The sequence below is a fragment of the Ovis canadensis genome, chromosome 23 (assembly GCF_042477335.2).
Source record: "Ovis canadensis isolate MfBH-ARS-UI-01 breed Bighorn chromosome 23, ARS-UI_OviCan_v2, whole genome shotgun sequence".
Lineage (NCBI taxonomy): Eukaryota > Metazoa > Chordata > Mammalia > Artiodactyla > Bovidae > Ovis > Ovis canadensis.
This window is the reverse complement of record NC_091267.1, coordinates 48836579-48856390: the sequence shown is the minus strand read 5'-3', so window position 1 is coordinate 48856390 and position 19812 is coordinate 48836579. Positions and strand designations below refer to the sequence as shown.

Sequence of the window (19812 nt, the reverse complement as noted above, 5' to 3'; positions counted from 1 at the left end):
TTCTGAGACCTTACAAAATGATTCATTCATGCAATAAACTCATGCCCATGAAAACAGCTAAGAAATTTCTGAAAAAGAAGACTAAAACAATATCTTTAAAATTATTAACAGATTACATTTGAAGAATATTGATAATAATTTAGAAAAATATTCTAGCTCTTTACCTTATGACATGCCATGCCCAAAATGAATTACAAATTGAGGACTTAAATGTAAATAAAATAAAACAATTATAAAACATCCAAGTTAATTTTTAAAAAATCTTGCCATTTTGGAAGGTTTTTCTAGAAATGACATAAAAGATGAAAAGACTAATGACAATAACTGTATAAACCTTAAAACTTCCCCATTATGACAATCACAATTTTGACAAACTAAAAAAAAAAAAAAAAAATCAGTGTATATGGATACAACAGAAAAATGGGCAAAGCAGAAAACAAAAAAGGCCTAAAATTAATAAATCAAATAAGCTTTACCTTAAGAAGCTAGCACAAGTATATATTAAAATCAAAGTGAAAGGAGGAAATAGAGCAAAGAGGGAAAAATCAATAAAATAACAAATGAACAAGCAAAAGTTGACTCTATGAGGAGTAGGGGAAATCAATGAAACTAAACAACTTCTCCCTAGGTGACAGAGACAATGAGCAAGAAATCACAATTTGCCACTACAGAGCAGGGTAGGAGGGGATGTTGAAATGATAGCACTAGAGAGTCTAGAATTAAAGGTTATTAAGAGCATAGTATGCCATCAATTCAACAACTGAAACTAAACAGACCAACTACCTAAAAAACACAAATTACCAAAACTGGTGTAAAAAAAAAATGTAACATCTGAAGAGTCCTACATTTATTAAAGACCCTAAATTCTTAATTAAATGTCTTCCCACAAACAAAGCTCCAAGCCTAGAGAACATCACTAGAGAATTTTCTGCAACAGTTTCAGAATATGAACTCTTTCAGAAAAAAGGGGACATAGGACTCACTTTTGACTCATTTTATAAGACAAACATTACACTGACAGCAAGACTCAGACAGTCCAAGAAACTACAGACCGTGTTTTTCACACAGAGAAACACAAAAATAATTTTAACAAAATACTACCAGTAGAATCTGAATTATATTTAAAAGAAAATACATTAAGATTGATTAAAAGGAAGTATAGTTCACTGCATTAAGAAATTAAAGGATAAAAAAATTAACATTTGAAAATATATGTAAAAAGTATATGACAAACTCAACTCACATTCATGATAACTTTCTACAAACTAGAAACAGAACTTTCCTTAACCTGATAAACATCTATAAAAAAACCTAGAAGTAATCTGTAAAACAAACCAAAAATCTACAAAAACTCAAGAGCAAAGAATATTACCAGGGATAAAGAGGAATAGTTCATTTTGATGAAAGGTCAACTCATAGAGCTATTAACAATCCTATACATGTATGCACCTAAAAACAGACGAAACTAAACTGATACAACTGAAAAGAGATACAATCAAATCCACAAGAGATGGAGATTATGACACATTTAACAAAAGACACACATAGAACATCAGTTAGGCTGGAAAGAACATGAAGACTATGCACCAACTTGACCTAACTGGCATTTACAGAACATTTTACCCAACAATAGCAGCATACCTTATTTTTTCAAGAGCACAGAAAACATTCAAATGAAAGGAGTAAAACAAGTTATCAATAGATTTCAAAGGATGGAAATAATATTGGATGTGTACGTGACCATGACAGAATCAAATTAGAAATAAGTAACACAACCTATTAGAAAAAGCCCCATATAACTGGAAGTGAAATACAGCTCTGAACAATCCACGGCTCAAAAGAGAAATCACAAAGTATCTTAGAAAGTATTTTAGCTGTATAATAAAAACACAGCATATCACAACCGCTAACTGTATAACAAAAACACAGCATATATAATAAAAACACAACCGCTAGATTCAGCTACAAGTGCTTAAAGAAAAATTAGTAATAATAGTTTTAAATGTCTATAAGAAGAAAATAGATTTTTTTAAAGAAAATCAATAACCTAGGCATACACCTTAAAGAGCAAGAAAATGAAGTAACTTAAACTCCAAAGAGAAAAAAATAAGAGTAAATATCAACAAAATAGAAAATGGGCAATATGTAAAATCAGCAAAGTCAAAAATCAAACAGACTTATGATAAATCCTTACCAACACTGATCAAAATATTTTTATTAATAACAGAAATAAGAAGGATCATCGATAAATAACGATGATCTAATAGGATAACTAACAATTATTTCAGACACTAGGAACAACTTTATGTCAATAAATTCAACGTATTTAAAATAAGCAAATTCCTCGAAAGAAAAATATTTAAAAAAACACATTAAACATTAAAACATTAAAAACACTTTAAACGCAAAAACATTAAAAAAAAAATCAAAATAGCCTAGTGTCTACTAGAGAAACAATATCAAATTCCCGTGAAGAAAACCCAAATCCAGATGTAATGTATTGGTAACTTATTTCAAATATTTACAGAAAATAATACCAATCTCACACCAACTCATTCAGAAAATAGAAAGGAAATACATTCCAACTCTTTTAAATGAGTGTCCCACATAACTCTTGATGACAAAGTGAGGATAATGCAAAACAAAACCACTAATATGCCTCATCAACACATAAAAATATCTTTTGAAATATGAGAAAACTAAATCCAGCAGTAAGTAAGAGATAAACACATCACGATCCAAGTGAGTCTGTTCTCAAAGTGCTGTCTGTGAACCTCCAGGGGTCTCTCAGATTCTCTCAAGGAGCCAGTGAAGTCAAAACTATTTCAATAATACCAAGATGCTATTTCCCTTTTTTAAATGTGGTCACAGTACGTGAACCGTGAACTTCCAGATGTTCAAGCTGGATTTAGAAAAGGCAGAGGAACCAGAGATCAAATTGCCAACATTTGATCACACTGGATCACAGAAAAAGCAAGAGAATTCCAGAAAAACATCTACTTCTGCTTTACTGATTACGCCAAAGCCTTGACTGTGTAGATCACAGCACATTGCGGAAAATTCTTCAAGAGATGGGAATACCAGACCATCTGACCTGCCTCCTGAGAAATCTGTATGCAGGTCAAGAAGCAACAGTTAGAACTGGACATGGAACAACAGACTGGTAGTGGTGAAAGGAGTACGTCAAGGCTGTATATTGTCACCCTGCTTATTTAACTTATATGCAGAGTACATCATGTGAAATGCCGGGCTGGATGAAGCACAAGCTGAGATCAAGATTACCGGGAGAAGTATCAATAACCTCAGATATGCAGATGACACCACTCTTATTGGCAGAAAGTGAAGAGGAACTAAAGGGCCTCTTGATGAAAGTGAAAGAGGAGAGTGAAAAAGCCGGCTTAAAACTCAACATTCAAAAAACGAAGATCATAGCATCCGGTCCCATCACTTCATGGCAAACAGAAGGGAAAACAATGGAAACAGTGACAGACTTTATTTTCTTGGACTCCAAAATCACTGCAGATGGTGACTGCAGCCATGAAATTAAAAGACACTCGCTCCTTGGAAGAAAAGCTATGATCAACCTAGACAGCATATTAAAAAGCAGAGACATTACTTGGCCAACAAACGTCCATCTCATCAAACCTAGTTTTTCCAGTAGTCATATATGGATATGAAAGTTGGACTGTAAAGAAAGCTGAGTGCCGAAGAATTAATGCTTTTGAAGTGTGGTGTTGGAGAAGACTCTTGAGAGTCCCTTGGACTGCAAGGAGATCCAACCAGGCAATCCTACAGGAAATCAGTCCTGAATATTCACTGGAAAGACGGATGTTGAAGCTATAACTCCAATACTTTGGACACTTGATGAGAAGGACTGACTGATTTGAAAAGATCCTGATGCTGGGAAAGATTGAAGGCAGGGGGAGAAGGGGGTGACAGAGGAAGAGATGGTTGGATGGCATCACCAACTCAATGGACATGAGTTTGAGTAAGCTCCAGGAGTTGGTGATGGTCAGGGAGGCCTGGCATGCTGCAGTCCATGGGGTCACAAAGAGCTGGACACAACTAACTGAGCGACTGAATGAACAAAGAACTGAGTTATCAAGCCATGAAAAGACTCGGAAACTTAAATGCATATTACTAAAGATGTCAATCTGAAAAGGCTACAGACTATAATTTCAACTATACGACATTCTGAAAAAGGCATAACTAGAGGCAATAAAAATATCAATAGTTGTCAAGGGTACAGAGAAAGAAACATGTACAGCATAAAGAATTTTTAGGATGGTGAAACAATTTACACATCACTATACATTTGTCCAAACCCACAGAACACATAATCCCACGAGTGAACCCTAACAAACCATGGACATTTGGTGATAATGATGTGTCAATGTAGGTTCATCAATTTAACCAATGTGCTACTCTGTGGCGGATGCTGATAATGGAGAAAGCTATTCACACATGAAGGTATAATAAAAATTACAAAGTACCAAGTAAGTCGAAAAAAAAAAAACACACTTCTGCATACCAAAATTACTTGATAGCTGTCTTCACAATAAGCCTGCACGAACATTTGTGTTGGAAACCTACTTGCCTTTTTTTAACAAAATACAATTTTTACTTAAAACAACTGACAAATTATGGGTTTTTAGACTTGAGTATTTAGTAACATTTTTTCAAAAATGAAGAAATTGAGCTAGTAGTTTCAGGGCAAAGTACTGACAATATTTATAGCTGCCAATGACAAAATTAGAGCTTTTAAGTGAAAGAATTTTCCATCTGTCACTATGCATCTGACAATTTTCTAGAATTAAAGACTTTTCCACTGAGGTTGATAGTGATATTAATAAATGCAATTTTGAAGAATTATATAATGAAATGCATGAGCAGTTCATGAAAAGTACTTACATGAAAGTAAGATCTAAATAACTCAGAAAAACAATTTTTCCAAATGACCAATACATGATGTTTCAAAGTCATTCACAAGTATAAGATCCATTCTTCAATGCAAAACAGATTTTTAACATACAAAAGGTCACTGATGTGGTTTCTAAGACATCAAGTTCGGTTCAGTCACTCAGTCGTGTCCAACTCTCTGTGGCTCCATGGACTGCAGCATGCCAGGCTTCCCTGTCCTTCACCAACTCCTGAAGCTTGCTCAAACTCATATCCATCGAGTTGGTGATGCCATCCAACCATCTCATCCTCTGTCGTCCCCTTCTCCTCCTGCCTTCTCTCCTCCTGCCTTCAATTTCTCCCAGCATCGGAGTCTTTTCCAATGAGTCATCTCCTTGCAGTCCAAGGGACTCTCAAAAGTCTTCTCCAACACCACAGTTCAAAAGCATCAAACAAACCAATAAACCAACTACCACATGCTGAGTTTTGGTGTACTATCAAAGAAAAATGTTCACGATTTTAACTGAAAAGACATCTCTCTTTTCTAAATATTTAACTATTATGAGACCAGATATCTTACTTATACTTCAGCCAAAGCCATATATCACAACAAACTGAGACTGCAGAAACAAAACTAAAAATTCATTTATCTTCTATTAAGCTAGACTGTCAAGAGACTTGAAAAAATGTAGAACAAGACCATTCTTTCACTTTGCTGTTCTGAAAAATATTTTTTTAAAATGAAATTAACAGGTTAATAGGTTTGTTACTGCTACTTTTAAATGAATAACATTTGTAATTTCACAGCCTTTTTTTTAACTTTTTATTTTGTATTGGGGTATAGCCAATTGAAACGTCATGACAGTTTCAGGTGAACAGTGAAGGGACTCAGCCATACATATACAAGTATCCATTCTCCCCCAAACTCCCTCAGTCTTAATTTCTAATACAATAAATATTGATATAACCCATATATATGAAATTTAAAATAATTTGAGGGTTTAAAAATAATTTGAGGGTGTAAAGAGGTCACAAAGATTAACAAATCTGAGAACAGCATGTCAAAAATGCAAGGTTTAATAGTGAAAAACCAGTGAGACTAGCCAGATTATCAGAGTAAGAGAGAAAAATATGATCCTTTCAATAAGCAGGAAAAGCACTTAAAATTCAATAGCCAATCATAACTTAAACAGTCTCAGTGAACTAGGAAGTGACAAAGATATCCACTTCCACCACTTTCTATTACTGTATTAGAAGTGCCAGCAGTGAAGTAAGGCAAAAAAAGAAACAAGTCATAAAGATTGGGAAGGGAAAAGTAAAACAGCCTCAATTTGAAAATAGTCATGCTTATGTTCATAGAAAACCCAGCGGAATCTACAAAAGAACTACTGGGAACTAATAAGTGAATTTGGCAAGGCCACAGGATAAATATAAACTGTATTTTTATAAACTAGCCACGACCACTGGAAAACAAAGATTTTTAAAGTCATTAACAGCCAAGAAATAAGTTCCAGAGTCTAACTAACAAAAACCATGTAAGATTTCCATACTGAAAAGTTATCTGAGCTAAGAGAACTGGACAACTACACGTTATTTAAGGATTTTGGTACTCGATACCTTTATGATGTTCATTCTCCCCAAACTGAACTGCAGATTCAATGCAATCTAAAACAAAATTCTAGGAGTCCATTTGTAGGAACTAATTCTAAAATTATAAGGAAAAGAAAAGGAGCTAAAATAATCTTGAGGAAATAGAAAAAACTTGGAGAACTTACACTACCTTATTTCAAAACTTATTATAAAGCTTCAGCAACCAAGACCATGTGGTACAAGATTAATCAAACATATCAATGAAACAGGAGTTCAAAAATAGGCCAACAATTGATTTTCAAGAAAGACTCCAAGGCAAATCAATGAGAAAAGGAAAATGTTTTCAACATGTGATGCTGGAACAACTGGATAGACCGGAAAAAAAAAAGCATTAAAAATAATTTTGTGTAATAATTAGGGAACTGCATTACAATTAGTATTCTTAAGATAATACTCACATTTTTCATTTTGATGTTTCCCCAATCATCGTCCTGTTTTAAAGACAAATAATAAACATTTAACCATCCTTGTATAATCCAAACATAATCTAAAAATCAAGTAATTTTAGATTACTTCAAAATAAAAATTTTCTGCATGCAGATTTTAAAATTACTGTAATCAAAAATATTTTTAAAAAAGCAAACAAAAAACCTCATGCAGCCTTAAAACTAGTAGGTCTAATAACTGTTTAAACTACCTAAGATACCATCTAAAAGACAGTAAATTTGGCAGCACAAAGGTAGTGAAACCCTTGACTGATGACATATGACAGACGCTAACTTTCTGCATGTTTGGAACCAGCACAGCTAAAAACAATTTATGTGTTAAAAACAAAGAACAACTTAGGGAATGAAATCGGTCTACACAATTAGAATGATTATACAACTAATCACCCAAATCAAGAGACTTTGAGAATGCAAGTGCTGCTAAAAATTACACCAGGAAAGTAAATAAGACCACCCAAGGCAAACTAACCATTACTAATATTTGCTGCATCCACAAATATTTCTCAGGACCTAAATTTCACACCTATGCATCAATTAACAAATACTCTAACTTCTGTATGTTCATTTAAACCGTGTTTGATTGGCACAAATATTTTGGCAGCTAAGCCCTTCCTTTCATAGGAGGTCAGTTCCTTATCGCTCCTTTCTTTCCACAGAAGGTACCAGGCATTCCATATGGTTCCCTTGGGTGGTGCTACTATCTCTTTTTGGACATCCTGCTTCAAAGGGGGAAGTAAGTTCCTAAATCCCTTCTCAATTTAAGGACTATTACTGCTAATCAAAAGGAATGGCAACTACATATGCCCCTGAGATAATGTACTTCTCCAAGGTCACACAAAGTTGAACCAGATCTGCTTGATCTGTAAATTCCATGTTTTTTTGGTCCCTTATATGTTACTTAAACCTCTCTGATGATCAGTTTCCTCTTTTATCAAATACATAAAATAATTTAGTTTCCTCATTTTTAAAGTACATACAGTTGAATACGAAAGAAAATAGAAGAATAAGTATTCTTATACTGTTTTACTGCCCAGTTAACAGGGGTAGCCAATCCTTATCTCTAAAATAACTAGAGCTCCTTAGCACTTCACATCTAATTATTAAAGAAAACGTATTTTAAAATCTATACTTGCCCAGGATTACAAATAATAATAAAGATAATACCTTTACATCTTTTCTGTGGCCCTTCATTACTGATATTGGTAAGGCCAGACTCCTAACTGAAATCAGTGTGATCATTGTAAGTGAAGTAAAGGAAAAATTAAGTTGTATTCATTGATACCATGCATTTAAAATAAACACATTAATGCTGCTCAACAGCAGTGTTTTGAAACAGCTAGTGTTCCTTTCTTAACGTGAATAAGAGTTTTAATCCCATAGACTATATACAGTCACCAAATAAAAATACCTCAAATGTTACATTTTCTGGTGCTAATTATTTTCTCAAGTACGTAATGAAAATTTCAACTAAATTTTACCTTCAGTGTTCCTCCTTTCACCATAACTTTCTGTCTGGCCGGCTGGACTCCAGTCAGTGCAAAAAGCTGAGCCTTGAACACCATCGGAGGTTCATCAGTATTCAATTCTACACCTTCAAATTTCTCCTTTCCCCATTTCACAGTAACTGCAAACAAACCATAATTTTGTTTTCATTTACAAAATAACAAGGCTAAAGATTTAGAAGATCCTTAGAACTACTAGGCTAGTTCTTGAACACCAAACTATGTCACTAACCTTTTTACTCTACTAATGCCTACCAAATCAGAAGTGAAGTGAATGCAAAAGATCTTGGATAAAATTTAACTGGATCTAATCCAACTCTCATTTGATAAATAAGGAAACTGAGACTTAAAAGAAACAGACTGATTTATTAACGTCACAAAACTAGTCAGTAAATATTCAAGGTTTCTGAATCCTCCTCCAATAATATCTTCAAAAAATGACAACACTGAAACACCTCCCAGAATAGAGTAAGGTTCGCAGGCTTCAAAATGTGTTTCAGTTCAGTTCAGTTCAGTTGCTCAGTCGTGTCCGACTCTTTGCGACCCAATGAATCGCAGCATGCCAGGCCTCCCTGTCCATCACCAACTCCCAGAGTTCACTCAGACTCAACGTCAATCGAGTCAGTGATGCCATCCAGCCATCTCATCCTCTGTTGTCCCCTTCTCCTCCTGCCCCCAATCCCTCCCAGCATCAGTCTTTTCCAATGAGTCAGCTCTTCACATGAGGTGTCCAAAGTACTGGAGCTTCAGCTTTAGCATCATTCCCTCCAAAGAAATCCCAGGGCTGATCTCCTTCAGAATGGACTGGTTGGATCTCCTTGCAGTCCAAGGGACTCTCAACGGTCTTCTCCAACACCACAGTTCAAAAGCATCAATTCTTCAGTGCTCAGCTTTCTTCACAGTCCAACTCTCACATCCATACATGACTCCTGGAAAAACCATAGCCTTGACTAGATGGACCTTAGTCGGCAAAGTAATATCTCTGCTTTTGAATATGCTGTCTAGGTTGGTCATAACTTTTCTTCCAAGGAGTAAGCATCTTTTAATTTCATGGCTGCAATCACCATCTGCAGTGATTTTGGAGCCCAAAAAGATAAAGTCTGACACTGTTTCCACTGTTTCTCCATCTATTTGCCATGAAGTGATGGGACCAGATGCCATGATCTTCATTTTCTGAATGTTGAGCTTTAAGCCAACTTTTTCACTCTCCTCTTTCACTTTCATCAAGAGGCTTTTTAGCTCCTCTTCACTTTCTGCCATAAGGGTGGTATCATCTGCATATCTGAGGTTATTGATATTTCTCCTGGCAACAATCATTAAAATCATTTAAGGTCTGCTTCCTGAGCAAGAAGTGGTCAAGTATTAAGAAAAATGCAGGCATTCTCTGGCAGTCCAATGGGTAGGACTCTGCTTTCACTTCAGGAGGCTGCATTTGATCCCTGGTTGGGGAACTAAGATCCTACGTGCCACATGGTGTGGCCAAATTAAAAAACAAACAAAAAAAAAAGTCAAAAAATATACCTGAATCATTAAAAAATATAGACATTCTACTTCACAACCACTCTGATGGCTATTACAAAAACAACATGACAAACACACACACAGAAAATAACAAGTGTTGGCAGCGATGTAGGCAAACTGGAACCCTTGTGCATCTCCATGGAAATTTAAAACGGTGCCACCACCATGGAAGTACGGCAGTTCCTCAAAAAGCTAAGCACAGAATCATTACCAAACGATCCAGCAATTCCATTTCCAGGTATACACTCAAAAGTATGGAGAGCAGGGCATCAAACTGATATTCACATGTCCATGTTCATAGCACCATCACTTAACAATAGCCTAGAAACAGGAGCAACCCAAGCACCAATCAACAGATGAATGAATGAACAAAATGTAATATATACGTACAATGGACGTTATTCGGCCTTAAAAAAATAATGAAATTCTGACACATGCTACCACATGGATGAAACTTGGGAGACATTATGCTAAGTGAAATAAGCTAGGTAACAAAAGGATAAGTACTATATGACTCTACTTATGTGGGATACCTAGAGTAATCAAGCTCAAAGAGACAAAAAATAGTAGAATGGTGGTTACCAGTAGAATGGTGGAGGCTAGGGAGAAATGCAAACAGGGAGTTACTGCTAAATGAGTACAGTTTCCATTTAGGAGCATCAAAAATTTCCAGAGGTGGATGGTGATGTTTGCATAGCAATGTGAATGCACTCAAGGTCAAAAACTGTACAATTAAAAATGGTTAGAACTAGTACATATACTTTAGAACATGTTACATATACTTTACCATAATAAAAAATTCAATCAATCTCATAAAATAGCTACTTTTGAAATATGTAAAAATAAACTAGAGAATTCCCTGGTGTTCCAGTGGTTAGGACTCCACGCTTTCACTGCCCAGGGCCTAGGTTCAATCCCTGGTCAGAGAACTAAGATCCCCAAAGCCCCATGGGGCTGCCATTTAAATAAGCATACTAACTCAAGGATCTACATAGTTTGTTTCCACTGAAACCTTTATACCTACTCAAAACGAGACTCCCACAACTAGTAGCTGTCTGATTTTTCTGATTACTAAAATCAGAATGTAAAAAAGTGACCCTGGAACATCCCGGGCAATCCAGAGATTAAGGCTCCATGCTTCCACTACAAGGGGCTTGGGTTCAATCCCTGATCAGAGAACTAAGACCTCTCATGCCATGCAGCACCATTAAAAAAAAAAAAAAAAGTGTGACCCTGACTCCAAATCCCAGTTCAATCAATGTTAGCATTCATTCAGTGATAAACCCAGGAGAATGCATTAGGGAGATTCTATGGACTTACAATTTAATTAAAGGAAAGACAGAAAAAGGTTAAAATAACCAACAATATAATATGAATATTACAAATGCCAGAGGAACACAAGGGAATGCTTCATGAGTGAGGAAGAACACCCTGGAGAAAGTGATACTACGAGTTACCACTATTGACTCTGAGTCTCAAAGAAGAAATTAGGTGTTAGCCTGAGAATAAGAATAAAAGCATTTCTGGAAAAGACACTCAAAAGCATAAGGCAGCATTGGTATCCTGAGAGACAAATAATTCCCAGAGTGAAGGGGAAGCAGCTGAAAGAGGAGAAACGGACCAAGGATCAAGTCAGGGACGACAACGTAAGTCATGTTAAAATGTACAGGCTTTATGTTGTACAAAACACGCAGCCCCTGAAAGGTTTATAAAAGCCACTTTGGTTTGAACGTTAGATCACTCCAGCAGTGGCAGAGAAAATATAGGTTTGAAGAGGAAACAACTACAATCACTGAGATAAGCCAGAAACAAAACAATAGCACATACAAAAGATGAGAGAGGACAAGATCAGAATAGTATGAGCAATAATGAAGATGAATACATCTGAAATTTATTTAACTATGTCATTGTGGACAAGTTAAACTTTTCGCTTACCCATAAAGGACAATTATACCAATACCAAATGATTATATTGAAGATTAAAGCAATATGTATAAAAACCTGAGCTTTGCACAAACGTATTTACGGCACTTACCCTTCACCATATATGAGACAGGATTTTTTTTTTTTTACTAAATCTTATGAATCAGTACTTACAATGATCTTTTTTTAAATATAGGGCTTTTCACAGAAACTGGAAATAAACAGATTCTCAATATGGAGATGTCAAAGGAAGAAACCTTAGAAATCTACTTCAGTTCCCTCATTTTGGAAATAAGAAAAAGATCTGATTAAATATTTCAAGATGTAACTCAATTTTTAAGCTAGGAAGTTTGGTGAGTACAGGCATTTTTCGAGGGGAACAAAGACAGGGATTGGTTTAATTGTGAACCTACCTGTGTGTTTAAGTATCAGCATACACTGATATTTACCCACCATTACTTAATGCCCATCAAATTTTTTATTGCATAAATAGAATATTTCAAGTACCGTTCTACTGTTAATTGTTAAGGCTTTCAGAAAGAGGTTGAACAATCATTAATAAAGCATTCAGGCACACAAGAGTTTTGAGGACATTACTCCGCTGTGGTTCCCCTTTTGCCTGGTAAAGCAATAAAGCTATGCTTTCCTACTTCATACTTCTCCCCCCAAAACAAAAAATCATTATTAAAGTATTTAATTCAAAAGCCTGGAATATCAAGAATCCACCTCGAGTTTTAAATATTATTCCTTTGTTTGATGTCAAAATGCTAAATGTTCACGAAAGGAATTAAGATAAGAGTGTCAATCATGACCAATGAATCACACACCCATAGCCAACTGGAACCACCACAGGTTTTAGGTGCCATTTTGAATCAAGACTGGGAGACAGCAAGGTCTATAAACTTCAGTAAAAACGTGATCCTGCCTCACACACTGGACTACCATCACGCCAAAGGGGGGGCAAAAAACTGTCAAACGCCAATCAAAATGAAATGATGCCCTGCCCGCGGATATTTGTATTCCTTCACCTCTCAAAAGCTAACACTGTGCTTCGGCCGTGGAAGCCCAAAACAATGTTTCATGAAACAAAAACGAAGCAAAAAGGTAAGTTCGCCATTTGCCTCGGGATAAAACTGAAATCGATGCAAAAGGGGCGGTGGCCGCAAAAAGTAAGCCGAGGGAAATCGCAAGAACGTCGGAAGCTAACCTCCCATCCCCGGCCCCTCCATCACTCCCTGGCCCAGGTTTCCCTTCCTGGCCGCCTCCCTCCCGCGGCTACCACTCGAGAAGCCTGGAAAATGCCACCGCACCTCCAGCCTGGTCCACCCTCACTCCACCCCGCACGCGAGGACAGCGACACAAACTATTCTGCAGAGTCACCACTCGGAGGGGGCCGACGCGAGCTGCTTCCCCACCTCGCCCCCCGCGCCCACCCCACCCACCCGGCGGCGCCGGGGGCCCCGGGCTCGCCTCGCGCCGCAAGGCCCGGAACTCGCGAGGCGAGAGGAAAGGGCACGGGGTCCCTCGGCGCCGCGGTCGTCCCACCCAGTGCTCGGCCGGGAGTCCGCCCCGCAGGCCGGGCCTACCCAGCGACCTAGCTCCGGGCGGGACTGCGGGCGCGCGGCGAGGAGGGGCTCACCGGAGTAGAGCGGCATGGCGGGGCGCGGGAAGGCCGGGCCTAGCGAGGACGGCAAAGGGAAGGGGGCGCGAAGGAGGTGCGGTGGCGGCCGAGGCGGAGGCGCGGCGGTGGCGGTGGTTGCGGCAGACACGGTGCGACAAGAAACTCATTCAAACCGGCCCCTGGCGATGACGCAGCAGCACGCCGCCCTCCTGCCGAGCCACCGGGCGATTGCGGGGAGGAAGCGAGGCGGGGCCTGCGGGTGGAGAGATCAGAGCGGCCAGGGCGGCGGGAAAGGGGGCGCGCGCGGCTGCTGCGCCGCACAGGTGCGCGCCTGCGCACTGCGCCCCGCCTGCGCCCACCGGCTCGGGCTCCGCCCCGCCCCGCCCGGCCGCAGAGGGAGCCGGGGGGGACTTGGTGTCCCTGCGGCAGCCTCTCTAAAGAGTCTTCCACCCCTGTTTCCAAATGGCGGGGCGATCCAAGCTGCGGCTTTATTCTTTCTACTAAAGGAGCTGGGTGAAAACCCTTGCCCAGCTCCTCAACTTGGTCTCCTTATTAGTGAAAATGTCTAGCCCTCCCTTTCAGGATTTTGCACAAAAATTAACATCAAGGTACTTGGAGGGTATTTCATATAGGCTTGTCTTGGTGTTAAAGTGTTACTGTTGTTTCTAACACCTGTTGGGACTCTAGGTTGGATCTAGTAAAGGAACAGACACAGCGCCCCTGACTGCCCCGCAGAAGACTTACTCGCAGCCTCCACTTAATTGTCCTCAACCTCTTTCCCCAGCCTGGAAAAGGAGGAAATGAGACTGGAAGGTTCCTGTTGTTATTTGGTTGCTCAGTCCCCTCTGACCCTTTTGCGACCCCACCTAGAATGTAGCCCGCCAGATTCCTTTGTCCGTGAAATCCCACGCAAGGATACTGGAATGGGTTGCTGTTTCCTTCTCCAGGACGGTTTCTGAGGCCTCTTCAAACTCAAGTTGTCATGGCTGAAATCAGTTTCATTCTAGATGAGCTATAGAGGAAATAGAACCTATAAATGAACGAAGGAATTTCGAAGAGGTCCAAATTAAATGTGTTTCCTGTAGAGGTTTTATAATGATCCTTTATACTGCAAAAGAGGAGCTGGGATTGTGGCAGTCTCAAAACTAAAATGGGCCATATTTCAACCCAGTTGGAGAGTGATTTCATCAGTCTACATCAGGAGTCTTATTCACCCTTCACTATTTCACTATTTAAGACCCAAAATGTGACCAAAAGGACACGAAGATGCTGTAGAACATTATTTAAAGTAACGTGTAATATTAAGTCATCATAGGTTCAGATTTTTTTTTAATTGGAGTATAGTTGAGTTACAATGTTGCATTCCTTTCAGATGTACAACAAACAGATATATATATACAAAAAATTCTATGTAGTATATATAGATTCTTTTTCAGAATCAGTTCAGTTCAGTCACTCAGTCGTGTCCCACTCTACGACCCCATGAACCCGCAGCACGCCAGGCCTCCCTGTCCATCACCAGCTCCCGGAGTCCACCCAAACCCATGTCCATCGAGTCGGTGATGCCATCCAACCATCTCATCCTCTGTCGTCCCCTTCTCTTCCTGCGCTCAATCTTTCCCAGAATCGGTCTTTCTCGGTATAGGTTATTACAATATTCTTAATATACTTTCCTATTCTATACAGTTGGTCCTTGTTTATCTATTTTATATATAGTCAGTTCAGTCGCTCAGTCGTGTCCGACTCTTTGTGACCCCATGAATCCCAGCACACTAGGCCTCCCTGTCCATCACCAACTCCTGGAGTTTACCCAAACTCATGTCCATCGAGTCGGTGATGCCATCCAGCCATCTCATTCTCTGTCGCCCCCTTCTCCTCCTGCTCCCAATCCCTCCCAGCATCAGGGTCTTTTCCAATGAATCAACTCTGCATGAGGTGGCCAAAGTATTGGAGTTTCAGCTTCAGCATCAGTCTTTCCAATGAACACCCAGGACTGATCTCCTTTAGAATGGACTGGTTGGATCTCCTTGCAGTCCAAGGGACTCTCAAGAGTCTTCTCAACACCACAGTTCAAAAGCATCAATTCTTCGGCGCTCAGCCTTCTTCACAGCCCAACTCTCACATCCATACATGACCACTGGAAAAAATATAGCCTTGACTATATTAAAAATATAGCCTTTTGAATATACTATCTAGGTTGGTCATAACTGTCCTTCCAAGGAGTAAGCGTCTTTGAATTTCATGGCTGCAGTCACCATCTGCAGTGATTTTGGAGCCCCCAAAAATAAAGTCTGACACTGTTTCCACTGTTTCCCCATCTATTTGCCATGAAGTGATGGGACCAGATGCTATCATCTTCGTTTTCTGAATATTGAGCTTTAAGCCAACTTTTTCACTCTCCTCTTTCACTTTCATCAAGAGGCTTTTTAGTAGTTCTTCACTTTCTGCCATAAGGGTGGTATCATCTGCATATCTGAGGTTATTGATATTTCTCCCAGCAATCTTGATACCAGCTTGTACTTCTTCCAGCCCAGTGTTTCTCATGATGTACTTTGCATATAAGTTATATATAGTAGTGTCTGTTAATCTCAAACTAAACTATCCCTTGCCCCAATTTCCCCTTTGGTAACAGTAAGTTTGTTTTCTGTATCTGTGAGCCTATTTCTGTTTTGTAAATAAGCTCACTTGTACCATTTTTTAAGATTCCACATATATGATATTTATCTTTGTCTTAGTGTAATCATCTCTAGGTCCATCCATGTTGCTGTAAATTACATTATTTTATTCATTTTTATGGCTAAATGGGAAGGTATGGAATACATTGTGTATATAGAACCCCTCCATCCTTTCCCATTCATCTGTTGATGGGGCATTTAGGTTGCTTCCATGTCTTGGCTACTATAAATAGTGCTACAATCAACATTGGGGTGCATGTATCTTTTCAATTACTTTTCTCCAGACTTATTTCCAGGAATGGGATTGCAGGATCATATTGTAACTATTTTTAGCTTTTTAAGGAAACTCCACACTATTTTCCATAGTGGCTGCACCAATTTACATTTCCACCAACAGTGCAGGCGAGTTCTCTTTTCTCCATACCCTCTTCAGCATGTATTACTTGTAGACTCGACAATGGCCATTCTGAGCAGGGTGAGTGGATACTCCATTGTAGAGCTTTTCGGGTTTGTTTGTTTGTTTTTTGCCTCGAAGTGTGGCACACAGAACTTCTCAGACCAGGGACTGAACCCATGCCCCCTGCAGTGGAAGCACAGTCTTAACCTAACCTGCACTGCCAGGGAAGCCCTTATTGTAGTTTTGATTTACATTTCGCTGTTTCTCCCATAGGGCTTCCTTGGTGGCTCAGTGAAAAGAATCCGCCTGCCAATGCAGCAGATGCGGATTTGATCCAGGGTCGGGAAGATCCCCCGGAGAAGGAACTGGCAACGCACTCCCGTATTCTTGCCTGGGAAATCCCATGGACGGAGGAGCCTGGCGGGCTACATACAGTCCACGGGGTCATAAAGGAGTTGGACATGACTTAACGACTAAACAACAACAGATTTCTATAATAATCAGTGACGCTGGGCATCTTTTCATGTGCCTTCTGGACATCTGTATGTCTGCTTCGGAGAAATGTCTATTCAGATCTTCTTCCCATTTAAGAAAATGAAATTATTTGGCTGCATCAGGCCTTAGTATGTGGGAATCTTTGTTGTGTTTTTCCTCTGTTAGCTTTCAACATACATCTATTTCTTCAACATCTGTATTCCCCCCACCACACTATAAAACAGAATTGTGGCTTCCCAGTAGACATGCTGGACGTATCAGATGCTGTGAGAACTGGATGTAAGAGAAATTTTTTTGAGCTTGCTTGTTGTATCCATGACCAGGGAGTCTTCTAGTCTGTGTTCAACATACACAGCCCCAACTTTTGGTACAACTAACTTCTAGCCTCACTGGGGGACCTGAATTTAAGACAAAGGGGGCAAAGTGAGGATCTGAAACAATGCTAGCCCTGAAAGGAAGCGCAGAAGGAATTTTGCATGGCTGGTCTCCATGGATGTCTGCAAGAGTTGTAGGCAACCAGCCACCCCGGCGCACACCTTATACATGCCTAAGTCCTGATCTAATTGTGTCGAATGGAGAGAATCTTCTGCTTAAGGTGGATTTCTTTAAATAATAAATATATTGGTAATATCTTAACCTGTTTATTTATAAATAAACAAGGTCTGTAAAAGATGGCAGATACCAGAAAGGCTTTTAGTTGGTGAACCCCCTACCGTTTGTTGCTTGGAATGCCCCCCATCATCTGGCCAACAAAAATCCTATGCATCTCTAATGTATTTAATACCAACTCTTTTACATTTGCTTCAAGCCTGCTCCTATAGCCCATTTCTATCCAGTAGCAACATCACAGCTGTTTGCTCTTCTGATTCATTAAGTATGTACTGAGTGTAAGACCTTCACTGTAGAAGCTGTGGATACAAAGATGAGCCAAACAAAGGTCCTCCCCCTCCTGAGACTTAGAATCTACTAGAAATATTGAAATTGGCTCTGAATCCATCAGAGGTCTTGGCTGTAAACAACAGAAACCTGAGACAAGAAGCTCATGGGTGATACAGGGTAAACTTCCTCAATTATTAGCAAAACCTGGGAACCAGGCACAGGTCATGAGTAGAAACCCAGGGACGTGGGCAGCAGGGAACATAGGCAGGGTCACATCATAGAAACAGTCTGGCCACTCCTGCATGAGTAATTTCAAATCCCAAGCCCACTTCAGTCCCTCAAAATTCTGTGTCCTGAGCAAGAACACATAGTTGACCAATGGCAAGGAAAGGAACGCCTGACTCCACTTCCCACTCAAACACACTGGGCTACGGGGTATAAGCTGCCCCAAATTAAAGGGCTAGGTATTTATTTCTTACCTCTGCTGTAACAAATTACCAAAAATTAAGTAGCTTGAAACCACACACACACAAACACATATTTATCACTTTACACTTCCAGCAGATGGAAATCCAAGAAGGGTCTTAACCTTAAGGTATTGGCAAGACTACACTCCTTCTGGAGGCTCCAGAGAAAAATTCATTCCTTACCTTCCCCAGATTCTAGAGGCTCCCCACATTCCTCGTCTTCCGGCCCCACTCCAGCCAAGGCACCATTTGACCTCGGCTTCATCCGCCCAGCAATTCTTCTCATTCAGAGCCTCTGCCTCCCTCTTTATAAAGCCCCTTGTGGTTACACTGGCCTCCCCTGGATAACCAGGATATGTTCATTTAAAATCTCTAGAGTAGTTGTAGAGCAGAAACTAACACAACATTGTAAAGCAATTATAGTCCAATTTAAAAAAATAAACTAAATCAATTAAAAAATAAAATCCCTAATCAGACCTGCATATAAAGTAATCTCCCAGATTTAGGAGATCCAGGCATGGGCATCTTTGGGGAAGCATTACACTGTCTACCATAGGCTTCCTCTTTCATAAAACCCCAGCAAATATGCAAACAACATATATGGATACATTTTATATTCCCAAATAATATATGAGGAGCAACAGCTTTACTTCATGAGGCCTTCAACAAAGACCAACATTTCTTCCAAAAAGTTCTCTGCTATCCCCTAAAGCAGAACGTCTCAGTTTAATATGGATGTGAATCACCTGGGATTCCATTAAAGTGCAGACTCTGATTCCACAGGTGTAGGATGAAGCCTGAAAGATGATGCTGTGAAAGTGCTGCACTCAGTATGCCAGCAAATTTGGAAAACTCAGCAGTGGCCACAGGACTGGAAAGGTCAGTTTTCATTCCAATCCCAAAGAAAGGCAATGCCAAAGAATGCTCAAACTACTGCACAACTGCACTCATCTCACATGCTAGTAAAGTAATGCTCAAAATTCTCCAAGCCAAGCTTCAGCAATATGTGAACCGTGAACTTCCTGATGTTCAAGCTGGTTTTAGAAAAGGCAGAGGAACCAGAGGTCAAATTGCCAACATCCGCTGGATCATCAAAAACGCAAGAGAGTTCCAGAAAAACATCTATTTCTGCTTTATTGACTATGCCAAAGCCTTTGACTGTGTGAATCACAATAAACTGTGGAAAATTCTGAGAGAGATGGGAATACCAAACCACCTGACCTGCCTCTTGAGAAATCTGTATGCAGATCAGGAAGCAACAGTTAGAACTGGACATGGAACAACAGACTGGTTCCAAATAGGAAAAGGAGTACATCAAGGCTGTCTATTGTCACCCT

At 39.4% G+C, this 19812-nt stretch overlaps 1 protein-coding gene across 1 annotated transcript in view; it reads right to left on the bottom strand.

The window, feature by feature from the left end:
• Positions 1–14574, bottom strand: part of USP14 (ubiquitin specific peptidase 14) — a 37923-nt gene extending 23349 nt beyond the window's left edge. The window contains exons 1-3 of the mRNA XM_069568916.1: positions 13581–14574; positions 8474–8619; positions 6948–6980 (exon numbers count right to left, since the gene is read on the bottom strand). Coding sequence (XP_069425017.1) covers positions 6948–6980; positions 8474–8619; positions 13581–13596 — 195 coding nt within the window. The 5' untranslated portion in view covers positions 13597–14574. The remainder of the gene's footprint in view (positions 1–6947; positions 6981–8473; positions 8620–13580) is intronic.
• Between the last annotated feature and the right edge of the window lie 5238 nt (positions 14575–19812).